Source organism: Eleutherodactylus coqui, chromosome 8 (genome assembly GCF_035609145.1).
Source record: "Eleutherodactylus coqui strain aEleCoq1 chromosome 8, aEleCoq1.hap1, whole genome shotgun sequence".
In the NCBI taxonomy this organism is placed as follows: Eukaryota; Metazoa; Chordata; class Amphibia; order Anura; family Eleutherodactylidae; genus Eleutherodactylus; species Eleutherodactylus coqui.
Genome location: NC_089844.1, coordinates 151,635,563 through 151,648,645, shown reverse-complemented (window position 1 = coordinate 151,648,645; position 13,083 = coordinate 151,635,563). Strand labels below are relative to the sequence as shown.

At 51.8% G+C, this 13,083-nt stretch overlaps 1 protein-coding gene across 4 annotated transcripts in view; it reads right to left on the bottom strand.

Moving 5' to 3' along the window:
* The window catches only part of MPRIP (myosin phosphatase Rho interacting protein), a 117,523-nt gene extending 105,094 nt beyond the window's left edge, over positions 1 to 12,429 (bottom strand). For all 4 annotated transcript variants that reach the window (XM_066576700.1, XM_066576699.1, XM_066576702.1 and 1 more), the window contains exon 1: positions 12,146 to 12,429. In XM_066576700.1, the coding sequence (XP_066432797.1) occupies positions 12,146 to 12,265 (120 nt within the window). In that variant the 5' untranslated portion in view covers positions 12,266 to 12,429. The remainder of the gene's footprint in view (positions 1 to 12,145) is intronic.
* Positions 12,430 to 13,083: the final 654 nt, after the last annotated feature.

Sequence of the window (13,083 nt, the reverse complement as noted above, 5' to 3'; positions counted from 1 at the left end):
GTTTACCTACACTGATACATTGTAACAAACCCTCAGCTGATGCGTTTACCTACACTGATACATTGTAACAAACCCTCAGCTGATGCGTTTACCTACACTGATACATTGTAACAAACCCTCAGCTGATGCGTTTACCTACACTGATACATTGTAACAAACCCTCAGCTGATGCGTTTACCTACACTGATACATTGTAACAAACCCTCAGCTGATGCGTTTACCCACGCTGATACATTGTAACAACCCCTCAGCTGCTGCGTTAACCCACGCTGATACATTGTAACAACCCCTCAGCTGCTGCGTTAACCCACGCTGATACATTGTAACAACCCCTCAGCTGCTGCGTTAACCCACGCTGATACATTGTAACAACCCCTCAGCTGCTGCGTTTACCCACGCTGATACATTGTAACAACCCCTCAGCTGCTGCGTTTACCCACACTGATACATTGCAACAAACTCTCAGCTGATGCGTTTACCTACACTGATACATTGTAACAAACCCTCAGCTGGTGCATTTACCCACACTGATACATTGTAACAACCCCTCAGCAGTAACGGAATGAATATAAACAAGAACGATCCTATTGACAAACAGTCTAGTAGAATGCTGCAGAACCTCTTTACATGTGCAGCTCCCAGCCCGCTGCCCGGGGGTCGTGTCCAGCTGTCGCTGTCAGCACCCCCATTACCTCGGACGGCAGCTGTCTGGCCACTTTTAGGAAGGTACAAAAACAGAAGGAAATCCCTGAGCGCCGTGTGTGATGGACGGGGACAGCGGCGGAGCGTCCAGCCCCCCCTCCCCTGACATCCACTTATGTGCGTGTAAACATCCCTGTAACATATCCCAGAGCCCGGCAGACGATGAGCAGCCGCGTCGGAGCTGACGTAATGTGCGCAAGGCTTCGCTGGACGGTTTGTGTCTCGGAGCCAGAGCACAGAAGAAAATATTAATACACAATTAATCTTGGCGAGAGCTGCTGTCATCGGAAAACATGATGCGACCTCCAGAACAATGGCGCTGTGCACAGAGGAAGCCTACGCATCACATAGCGGCCCAAGGACGGGCCGCCCCCCCGATCCAACACACAGACCCCACATTAAAGGGGACTGATCCAATGGTAAGAGATAAGTGGCTGCTGCGAAATGGTCTGTCCTACGTGCACAATGCAAAGTCTACGCTTCGTCTTAAGAAAATGGCGCTTTAAAGGCTACGAACATGCTTGGGGGGGCAAACCCGGGGGCAAACCCCGGACAAACCCCAACCCCACCCCCCCGTAAGCATGTAATTTGGCCTGAGAATCGTTTCACAATAGGGATTAGAAATGTTGTAGTTTGTCTTCTGCAGCTTCAACATATCACTGTATACAGAAACCGCAGTCAGGATGGCCTATTCAGCGCAGATGCCCAAAAGGTCGTCCCAGTGATCTTCATTCTGATGGTCGAGCAGAGGCGGAGCGGGCCGGGGATCATTCCAGCCGCCCGCCCCCATTTACCGTAAACAGACATTTAGTGACCGACTGCCTGAGTACGCAAAATGATGCGTCATTCCGTTATCCGCATCCATAACCTGAATGAAGAACAAGAAGTGAAGAAGTTCTGGTTGGTTGTTCAGTCGTGGCAGGCATTTACAGTGAATGCTAACCGTCCGGATGCCCGCTGGATGCGCTCCATGTGAAATGGCCCTTAGTCACAGGAACTGGTCGTCTGCAGTTATAGCCCACCGTGCAGTCAGACACATTAGTCGGAGCCCCAGCGTTGTATTCAGCTGACTGTGCAGCTCCTGTTGGTCAGAATGATTCCTGACATCCTCCTCTGACCCCTTTCAGTGATGAGTTGTCTCCGTCTACAGGATATCCTCCTCGATCACACCATTCTCCATATACCCTCCAAACAAGAAAACCCCATGCAGTTGGCAGTAACATCCCGGCCCCGGCTAGTCTAGTCTAGCACAGATGACCCGGCCTGTTTGGAATCACTCAGATCGCTGGTTCTTCCCATCTAATGTAGATTCCCATTTAAAGGGATCCAAGGGGGTCACAGAGGTTTCAGATTTCAGAGATGCAGATTTCCCAGGGGATTTAGTTGGATTTGCTGCATGTCCTTACCCTAAAAGGCTCCTCAAAAATCATTTCAACTTACTTTTTTATAAAACCTTCTCCAGTCCCCAGCGCTGTCGGTGCACACTGGGAGCTGTAGTCTTGTGAATGCCGGAGACCTACAGGGTGGGGGGTGTCGTTACAATGTATTGGTCCAGCACAATGTCCCATAACGTATACAGATCTGAAGCAATTCTACATCTTACCCCCCAATCCCATATGAAGCAGCATGCAGGACCCTCGCCGATGCCGCAGGAAACCCAATAATGCACCAACCACCTCAACACTGCAGTCCCATACAAGTACTGACAGCCTGAGAGCCAACAGCAGAGCAGCGGAGTACAGAAATCACAGACCTCCTATAAACCCCAGGAGAGAACATTAACAAAAGGGTGCTTCATTCACACAAGGAGCATGAAGGAGCAAAGAGTAGAATTTGGCACAAGCAGCATGAATCGATGACCCCTTCCTGTCAGCTGATCAGAACATGTCAGCACCTCTATCTAATCTGCAGCAACTACAAGAAGCTTCCTGTCCGCAGGGGCCGGTATTACTGCAGGAGGATTTCATCGCCGGGTGGAATCTACACCATGGAGAACTACTGCAGATCTGAAGGCCAAAGGAGTCCAACGTGTTACTGGATGGGGTCTAATAAAGGGCATTTAGTGCATACAGGGTAACAACCCGCTGCGGACACTCACGTACTGAATGCCTGGACGGCCAGGTACTCCCATCTACATACTAACCTGAGGATATGACCGTGTCAACCAGTTCCTCCGCTTCCCTGGAGGCTCCCAATTCTACAGCAGCCACCTCCTTCTGTGTAATGAGACACTTAAGACGCTTCGGAAACCATTAATTATGATAATCCGGGAAGATAAGCAGCCCAATGGTGCCATGTCCTCCACCAACCCCACGAGATCACTGGTCCTGCCTCATGGGTACAGCGCCATAGCCTGTGAGCAGACACCACACCTCACCCGCCATCATACAGGGGGGACACGTCCGACGCGCCATCCCCAACTACTAGTTAGGGGCCCTCCTGTATGTTACAGGGGGTACAGCGTTTACTGAGGGGTCCCTGCACTCTCACTAAACCTTTGGCATCTTATAGAGAGGTCAAAAGTATAGATCAGTGGGGGTCCTAGCAGCCGGACCCCCCCTGATCTCTAGAACGAGGGGGCTGAAGTCTTCACCCGTGCCCCCTCTGCGGTCTTCTGGGGCAGACTTTACACCATATTGTCCTCAAGGTCCACTTGCATTTTTTTGCAGCGCAAATTTCTGTCTCGCATTTTCCGCAGCGAATCACATCCGCGCCGCTTTTACTGGAAATAGCGCATTTTTTGCTGCACAGAAATTCCACAGCCGACCGTCATCTGGACGTACCCTTACAGCTCCTCCTGGCTTGACTGGCCAAGATGCCTCCTGTAGGTGATGGCATGTGCTGAAACAAGTCGCGGACAACCATGTGATGTCCGATGGCCAATCAGGCTGCAAACCCAATACAGTTCATGGCTTTTAATGGTGCCAGAACAGAAGAACTTTATTATAAGCATCCTATGGCTCCTCTTCATTAAAGAGATCAGACTCGGACCTCTAGGACCCCCGTGAGCCAAAGAACAGGGGGCTGCAATATCCCGCAATGAATGCGGTGGCAGATATGCAGAACCGCTTAATTCATGTCAATGGCGTCTCCAGAGATCACTAACTTGAACTCTACTTCATCATGGGAGACTCCAGACCCCAGTTCTTGAGACCAATGGGGGCCAGCAGTAGGACCCCCATTCTTCAAATTGTTGGACCTCACCAACAATTGGATGCCCCCATCGGTGGTCAGAGCTGGAAGTGTAATAGCCAACTACACTCATTGATTTCAGTGGGAGCGAAGCCTGTTACACTTCTGGTCCTGATGACAGACGAGGATATCTGGACCCGACGACCAACGAGGACATCTAGACCCGCTGCACTGATAGCAGGACGGACGATCAGCTCATCGGCGGGGATCGACCCCTTTAAGGCCTCGTGCACACAGCCATATTATAGCTACTTATAGCCTCCTAGAGCTGTAATACAATACCTATATTCATTTGCGGGGTCCTGCATTACTTTTTGGAGGGTCTCCAGATATTCTAGAATGGAGATATTTCAGCTTTGCCTCAGGGGAGAATTGCTTTCAAATTCAGAAAATTGACTTCTACGTCATTGTTTTTTTTGTCTTCTTCTGGATCAACATGGGGTGGGGGTGGGGGGGGGGGGGTAACAGGCTGGACTGGATGGACATGTGTCTTTTCTCAGCCCTACATACGAGGTGACATGGAGCCTAGTATGGCGGTACAGAGCTCCGCTATATGGACCCTGTACCCCTCCGTGACATTAATCTGTTGCAGGGGCCGCGCCATATGTGAACGCAGCCTAAATAAGGCGGAGTATAACAGATCTCCTCCCCGTATATACCCGATATCCTAGCTGGGGCTAATTAACTCCTGTATAGCCAGCTGATCCTTTCCTTTCCTCACACCAGCATCAAAGGAGTTAAACATTTAACTGTACTTAACCCATTAGGGGAAAGAAAGAAAACTGGAGGATCTTTTGCAAGGCGCCCGGAGAAGGGAGCCAACATTCCCGGCGTGAGTCACTTGGCACAGGCTCATTAATGCAATGAGATTACTGGTTACATCACCGCAGCGGATTACGCTGTTATGTCACCGGCCGGCCCACACACAACCAGAGAACTCGGTGGAGACGGCAAAGTCACAACCGCCCCCCCTCACGATCCGCAGCGCAAAAGCAGAAATGCAAAACGGAGTCTCCTCCACGACTGGTCAGCCCGTGAAAGCCAAAGGAACGCGGGGGCAACATCATCAGTAGGAGGGGCTACAGCACCCTAATAATGGGATGCCAACTCCCAAGGTACTCCCAGGTCACCCAGCAAGGGTCTACAGCACCCTAATAATGGGACGCCAACTCCCAAGGTACTCCCAGGTCACCCAGCAAGGGTCTACAGCACCCTAATAATGGGATGCCAACTCCCAAGGTACTCCCAGGTCACCCAGCAAGGGTCTACAGCACCCTAATAATGGGACGCCAACTCCCAAGGTACTCCCAGGTCACCCAGCAAGGGTCTACAGCACCCTAATAATGGGACGCCAACTCCCAAGGTACTCCCAGGTCACCCAGCAAGGGTCTACAGCACCCTAATAATGGGACGCCAACTCCCAAGGTACTCCCAGGTCAACCAGCAAGGGTCTACAGCACCCTAATAATGGGACGCCAACTCCCAAGGTACTCCCAGGTCACCCAGCAAGGGTCTACAGCACCCTAATAATGGGACGCCAACTCCCAAGGTACTCCCAGGTCACCCAGCAAGGATCTACAGCACCCTAATAATGGGACGCCAACTCCCAAGGTACTCCCAGGTCACCCAGCAAGGATCTACAGCACCCTAATAATGGGACGCCAACTCCCAAGGTACTCCCAGGTCACCCAGCAAGAGGGGCGGTTTATATCGGTTAGATGCGGCAACGTCTCTGGCGGTTCTCAGCACTGCAGATACGTGATATAGAGTATTAATCATGGCTGATAACAGGGACAAATACACTGCATTTAGCTTCAGCATCCAATTAGGCCGGGCTCAGACCAACGGGTCGGATACCGCATGTGGATGTCAGACCTACAATCATTTGTGCAGCATATCGTCCACACAGAAGATCAAGCTCTCCCCCTCCCTCCCCCCCCCCCCCAACGATGGGATGGCGAATGAGAATTCGTTCACCTCATTAGTCATTCATTCTATGCAGGCATGAAAATCATCCTTAGCTGGTTGGTGCGTGTGAACAGCGATAGTTCAGTTGTTCACGTGCGCCGCTACAGCAAACGTATATGACCAGAGAGATGTATCTACCTGTGTGAACTGGCTGGTCTCTGGCATGTGCTTGTATGAAGGATTAATCAGTCGGTGTAGAAGGAGCCCGATAGTACATCGTCCGACCAAACATGACTGGACCCCTGAGCACGGATCAGAAGTACTATCTATCTCCATATGGTAATACTCAGTGGGGCTCCTCTTGCCCTAATGACTTCGGATGCTCTCCGTGGCATGCTTTCTACTACCGTCTGATACACTTCAGCTGGAATTTCCCTCCATTCATCCTGCAAACGTCTGAGGAGTTCTCTCAGAGGCAATGCATCACCAGCTGTCTACAAGGAGTTTCATCATTGTCAGTTGAGCAATGGAAGAACGTTCTATGGAGCAACAAATCATGCTGCATTTTCGTATCGGATGGGGGTACCCGGCTGTGGAGGAGGATTGGAAACGCCTTTTACCTGAATGTGCTGTGCCAGCAGGTAAGTACGGCGGAGGTTCCGGTATGCTCTGGGATGTGTTACATGACATGGTCTCTCTCCGTTGGTTGTAGTGAAAAGAACCATAAACACAGAGGTGAACCCTGCCAGTCTAGACAATAATGTTACAATACTCTGGGAATGGTCGGCCATACTTACAACAAGACAACGTCCCTTGTCACACAACACTGATTTACATTGGTTTGACGATATGAATGTTCCATGAGTCCGTACCTGAAGATACTGAATATGTTTGAGACGAACTGGAACGTCGGGTCAGGACAGGGTCCATCTACTTTGAGAGAACTTGTCAGACATTTGCAGGATGAATGGAGGGAAATACCAGCTGAAGCTCATCAGACGTTAGTAGAAAGTATGCCATGGAGAGTATCTGATGTCATTATGGCTAAAGAAGCCCCACTAAGTTAATATATGGACATAAATCCTACTTTTCATTCTTGCTCAGGGGTCCCATCTCTTAGTAGGATGGTGTAGAGTCCATTCCGTAAGGTCCAAACCCCACTGAGGATTTATATCAGAAACGGGTCCGCCCGGAGACCTACAGAGGCGGCCGAATCTGATGCAAGGAATACCACCCGGCAAATAACAGGTGCCAGAACTTGTTGGGGGCTTCGTGTTCATGATTTGTACGGCTGAGCCCCCCGCCCGCGGCACTCATATGTCTTGTACCCATCAGAACATCTTGGCTCTGGATGGAGAGTAGTAATGCCCGGGATTAATTGTGCCGCTCTGTATAGTATTTCATGTCCTGGCAGGAGCCACGGGGGATGACTGACGCGCTATGTACACAGCGGCCGCTGCCAACACGCACAACCCGTATCCACCTCCTAATCCCGCGCTCGGATGTACAATACATATTATCAGGGGCGCATCCTAAATAACCAGGGCTCTACGGCAAAGCCAACACAACCCGCCGGCTTCTGCAGAACTACACATCCCAGCATGCCCGGTCAGGAGCCCTGCTCCACGGCCATCAACACAGGACATCACCGACGCGGTGCATCCTCCCAGATAACACAAGGAGGCGACGACAGAGGCGTTCCCAAAATAATTGGCCAGATCAAAGGCGAGGATCCAGATTCCGTAGGAAGAAGGAAAGAACAACAATCCCATCAAGAGTCTGCAGAAAGTAGGGGGGCCGCATCCTGGTCGCCGACCCCCAAACTGTTGACTCTGGAAAAGGCTTCGCAGCACGAGCTCCAGACTAATGAGGCTCTCCAATAGGGAAAAACGGATGACATCCAATATGGCTCCCGCAGGGACGTCGCCCGGCTTTACCGACGTCCTTGGGGCGCAACTAGCGTGATATAACCATTTATCGTTCAGGTAAGCTGCGACGGCAGCCATATTGGTTGTCACCCAGCTCTCTCCGGATCCTTTGGTTCTTGGTGGTAATATGGGCAACAGCAGGGGTTAATTTGCAATGACAGAATTTGCGCTGCGTATTACATGTGAACATTTTGCGTGCCTTACTGAAATCAGCTGATAACAGGGAATAGCAGCTTGCATTCAACTTCACCGCACCTAGAAAGAAGACAGACTTCAGGGCGAGCGTTCTGTTAAAGGGCTTGTCTACGGTTAGAAGAACAGCGCCGCTTCCTTCTAAGCACGGCGCCACCCTTGGCCGTGGGTTGTGTCTGCTATTGCAGCTGAGCTCCCATTCACTTCAATGCAGCTAAGTTACAATACCAGACACAACCATATGAACAAGGGTGGCGCTGTGTACGCAACAAGGCGGCCGTGTTTCTCGAATCCTAGACAACCTCTTTAAGGTGCATTTCCTTATATTGCACCCGTCTGTAAATGCCTGAATTCGTGGCACGGGGCAGAGGTGGCTGCGCCAACCTGGAGAAGCTTCCCTCAACCAGGGCGCTTAGCTCAGGGGTGAGGACTCAGAGCGGGCTTGTGGGGGCCTGAAATCCTCGTACATAGAGCCCTGGGAAAGACACGTCGGCGGAGCAGGAGACACGTGTCAGCGATGACGAGACTTCCTCGGGGGCTCCAAACGGGAGCCGCAGAACTGCCAGGTCTCAAGGGAGCGACCGATCCTGGAAGGTGACCCACCGCACCCCCCAGAGAGATGCCCAAAGTAATGGAAGACCTCCTATCAGCCCTGCATAATGGAAGATTGTCACAGATAGGGGCATACGGGACACTCCTGGCACCAGGGCATTCCTAGAGGGGAACACAGGAAATAGTTTACCCTCCCGCACCAATCTCAGGGGCAGGAGAGATCTCCATGTCTGGCGGTTCACATAGTAACATTCTTCCATAGGCAACTTAGTGCCAACCTTAGCCCGGGCATCATCCTCACATCACCCATTGGGAAGGAGGATAGGGGCAACTGGGGAGGGACACTTCTCACCGGCTATGAGGAGGGCTGAAGGGAAACTTGAGCTGGGGACCCAAAGTAACATGTTAGGAGATATAAGCTCTGAAACCTGCAGAATAGTGAGTACAGCTCTGGAGTATAATCCAGGATGTAACTCAGGATCAGTACGGGATAAGTAATGTGTGTACACAGTGACTCCTCCAGCAGAATAGTGAGTGCAGCTCTGGAGTATAATCCAGGATGTAACTCAGGATCAGTACAGGATAAGTAATGTATGTACACAGTGACTCCACCAGCAGAATAGTGAGTGCAGCTCTGGAGTATAATACAGGATGTAACTCAGGGTCAGTACGGGATCAGTAATGTATGTATACAGTGACTCCACCAGCAGAATAGTGAGTGCAGCTCTGGAGTATAATATAGGATGTAACTCAGGATCAGTACAGGATAAGTAATGTATGTACACAGTGACTCCACCAGCAGAATAGTGAGTGCAGCTCTGGAGTATAATACAGGATGAAACTCAGGATCAGTACAGGATAAGTAATGTATGTACACAGTGACTCCACCAGCAGAATAGTGAGTGCAGCTCTGGAGTATAATACAGGATATAACTCAGGATCAGTACTGGATAAGTAATGTATGTACACAGTGACTCCACCAGCAGAATAGTGAGTGCAGCTCTGGAGTATAATACAGGATGTAACTCAGGGTCAGTACAGGATAAGTAATGTATGTACACAGTGACTCAACCAGCAGAATAGTGAGTGCAGCTCTGGAGTATAATACAGGATGTAACTCAGGATCACTACAGGATAAGTAATGTATGTACACAGTGACTCCACCAGCAGAATAGTGAGCGCAGCTCTGGGGTATAATACAGTATGTAACTCAGGATCAGTACAGGATAAGTAATGTATGTACACAGTGACTCCACCAGCAGAATAGTGAGCGCAGCTCTGGGGTATAATACAGTATGTAACTCAGGATCAGTACAGGATAAGTAATGTATGTACACAGTGACTCCTCCAGCAGAATAGTGAGCGCAGCTCTGGAGTATAATACAGTATGTAACTCAGGATCAGTATGGGATAAGTAATGTATGTACACAGTGACTCCACCAGCAGAATAGTGAGTACAGCTCTGGAGTATAATACAGCATGTAACTCAGGATCAGTACAGGATAAGTAATGTATGTACACAGTGACTCAGCCAGCAGAATAGTGAGTGCAGCTCTGAAGTATAATACAGGGTGTAACTCGGGATCAGTGATGTGATATTTTTACAAAGTGACAACATTCCATGTAGCCTAGATCTATATATAAACTGTAATATTTCATTGGAGTCACACTTATGATGCATTTTCCCACCTTAATAGGTATTAATTAAGAAATGGATCTTCACATGTATTTAAAGGAAAGCGCTCCGCTAATAACCGGCTCCCACCCTCGTAAGGTACGACACCAAGTCCACAACATGCCGCCCCCCCCAGTACACATCTAGTGGCGGACGGGGACGTCTTACATTACAAGCCCCAGATAGAAGTTTCTACCCTCCTATTATCCGCGCTGTCACCGGACCCCCGTGTATTGTGCTGTGGAGACACATAAGCCCGGCGCCATGACTACAGCCATTCATGCCATTACAATGCACTGACAGCCGCCAGGAAGGCCCAAAATACTGACACCGAGCGCCAAAAAGGCGAAAAGCAAAAACTTGTCTGGAAGTGATGAGTCGCTCCTGATGAGACGGTCATTGTGTCCCCCCTCCTCCTCCCGGACGGGGGTGACGATCCCCGACTCCTCGCTGCTCCCAAGAGCAGGAATTCTGCCGCACGCTCAGGAAATATGCAATTTCCACCACTAAGTGCAGCCCATAAAGCTGAAGAACGCGGCGGCCCGAGGCTTCATGGTCGCGGGTTAACCCCTCCACCGCCAAAGGCAAACAAACCAGGCCTAAAGCAAGTCCCAGAGGTCCGAGAACCCAAACGCAGCGTGGAGGAGCAGAACAGTGACAGGTCACATGACCTCATGGGTTCTACAGTCAGTGGCAACAAAGTAACAATTGTCACCTCAGTAAACATACAATGTAACAACCTGGGGGGAGGGGGATTAACCCTAACCTCACAGATCACCACAGGTGAGACGATTAGGGGATGTATCCACCAGATGCAGACATACAGAGGACACCCCAATAATCCATAGAGTGCCACCCCAATAGTTATAACCGAAGGAGCGTAAATAGGGGGCGCTCTACAAATCAATGCTTCTACCGGCCTTAATGTGGGGTGCAGCAGCCAAAGCAAAGCCTGAGGCAGAGGTGACCCCTCAAGGCTGAACCCCATGACCCATGCTGGAGTGCGACAGTCACCCCAAACCTGAGGCAGTAGTGACCCACCGATGCAGAGATTGGGGTGCAGTCAGACGACCACCTGGGACTGCACCCCAGGGCATACATTGGGGGGCTGCAGTCTGGATGATGCAGAGGTGACCCCCTCCACGGGGAGACATTGGGGTGCAGATAGTCTGGAGGAAGAGGTGATCCCCAAGACTGAACCCCACAATACACATTGGGGTACAGCAGTCTGTCCGAAGCAAAGGGGACCCCCAGGATTGATTCCCCAGGGGGGATATTGGGGGCACAGTTACAGCCCCAGTCTGCAAGCAGACATTGGGGTGCAGAGATCACAGCCCAGACCCAGGAACAGAGCGGTCCATAGGGCAGACACAGGGGTGCAGGGGTCACAGCCCAGACTGAGGAACCGGGGGGACCCCGAGGGCAGACACTGGGGTGCAGGGGTCACCGCCTAGACCGAGGGACCGGGGGACGCCCAGGACACATACTGAGGTGCAGGGATCACAGCCGAGACCCAGGGACAGAGGGGACCACCAGGGCAGACATTAGGGATTAAAGGGGTCACATCCCAGACCCGGGGGGACCTTTACGACAGACAGGGGTGCAGGGGTCACAGCCCAAACCAGAGGACAGAGGTGACCCTTAGGGCAGAGACTGGGGTGCAGGGGTTACGGCCCAGACCGAGGGACCGGGGGACCCCCACGGCAGACATTAGGGAGTAAAGGGATCACAGTCCAGACGCGGGGACACACACAGGGGTCACAGCCCAGGCCCGGGGGGCCCCACGGCAGACACAGGGGTGCAGGGGTCACAGCCCAGGGACTGGGGGGACCCTCAGGGCAGACACTGGGGTGCAGCAGTCCGGGATTGGGGTGCGGGGGCTCCCAGTGATGCCCCCTCCCGGGTATGCACGGCACAGTTGCTGTCCTCCAGCGCCCCCTGGAGGCCGCCCGCACACACACCAGCAGGGGGCGCCGCAGAGGCCGGGGCGGCTCACCTGGTTGAGGTCCTCGTCTGACAGCAGGTGGGACTCGCGCGGCTTGAAGCAGTTCTGACATTTGCTCTTATTGAAGATGTTGGCCTGGAACTTCTTGCACGGGTTCTCCTTGGCCGCCATGGCGGTCGGGCTGCGCGGTCCGGGACTAGGGGTCCTCCCCCATCGCTCGGGGCCGCACTCACATCCCGGGGAGCAGCGCCGCCGCTGCTGACATCCGCCGCCTCCCCCGCTCTGCTCTCCGCCGCTTACTGAGACATTGGAGCGAACCGGGAGAGAGGCGCCGGGCGGGGCCAGCGGGGAGCTGACTGACAGCCGCGGCGGCCAATCACAGCGCGGCGCTCCCTCCCCCACCCCCTCCTCCCGCACCATAACAAAAGAAAGCCGAGCAGCCCCGGCCAGCAGGTTCAGCTGTCACTGCGGGGGGCGGGGCCTGCGCCAGGCTAGGTGGACGCGCAGCATTCCCCAGGGATCCAGTGACAGCTGCTGGGGCGGGGCCTGTGTACAGTGCTCTGCAGTGTGTGCTGGAGGCTGCACTGCATCTACTGCAATGTGGCTGTATTATATACTGTGTACACTGCAACATATGGTTATGGCACTATAAGTACTGCACTGTATATAATGCAGTGTGTATGCTGCAGTGTATATACTGTAATGTCTGTATACCACAGTGTGTGTGTACTGCTGTGTATATACTGTTGGATGTGTATTTTACACTGTATATACTGCAATGTGTGTACTGCACTGTATATACTGTTACCTGCACTACACTGTATATACTGCAATGTGTGTACTGCACTGTATATACTGTTATCGGCACTACACTGTATATACTGCAATGTGTGTACTGCACTGTATATACTGTTATCTGCACTACACTGTATATACTGCAATGTGTACTGCACTCTATATACTGTTACCTGCACTACACTGTATATACT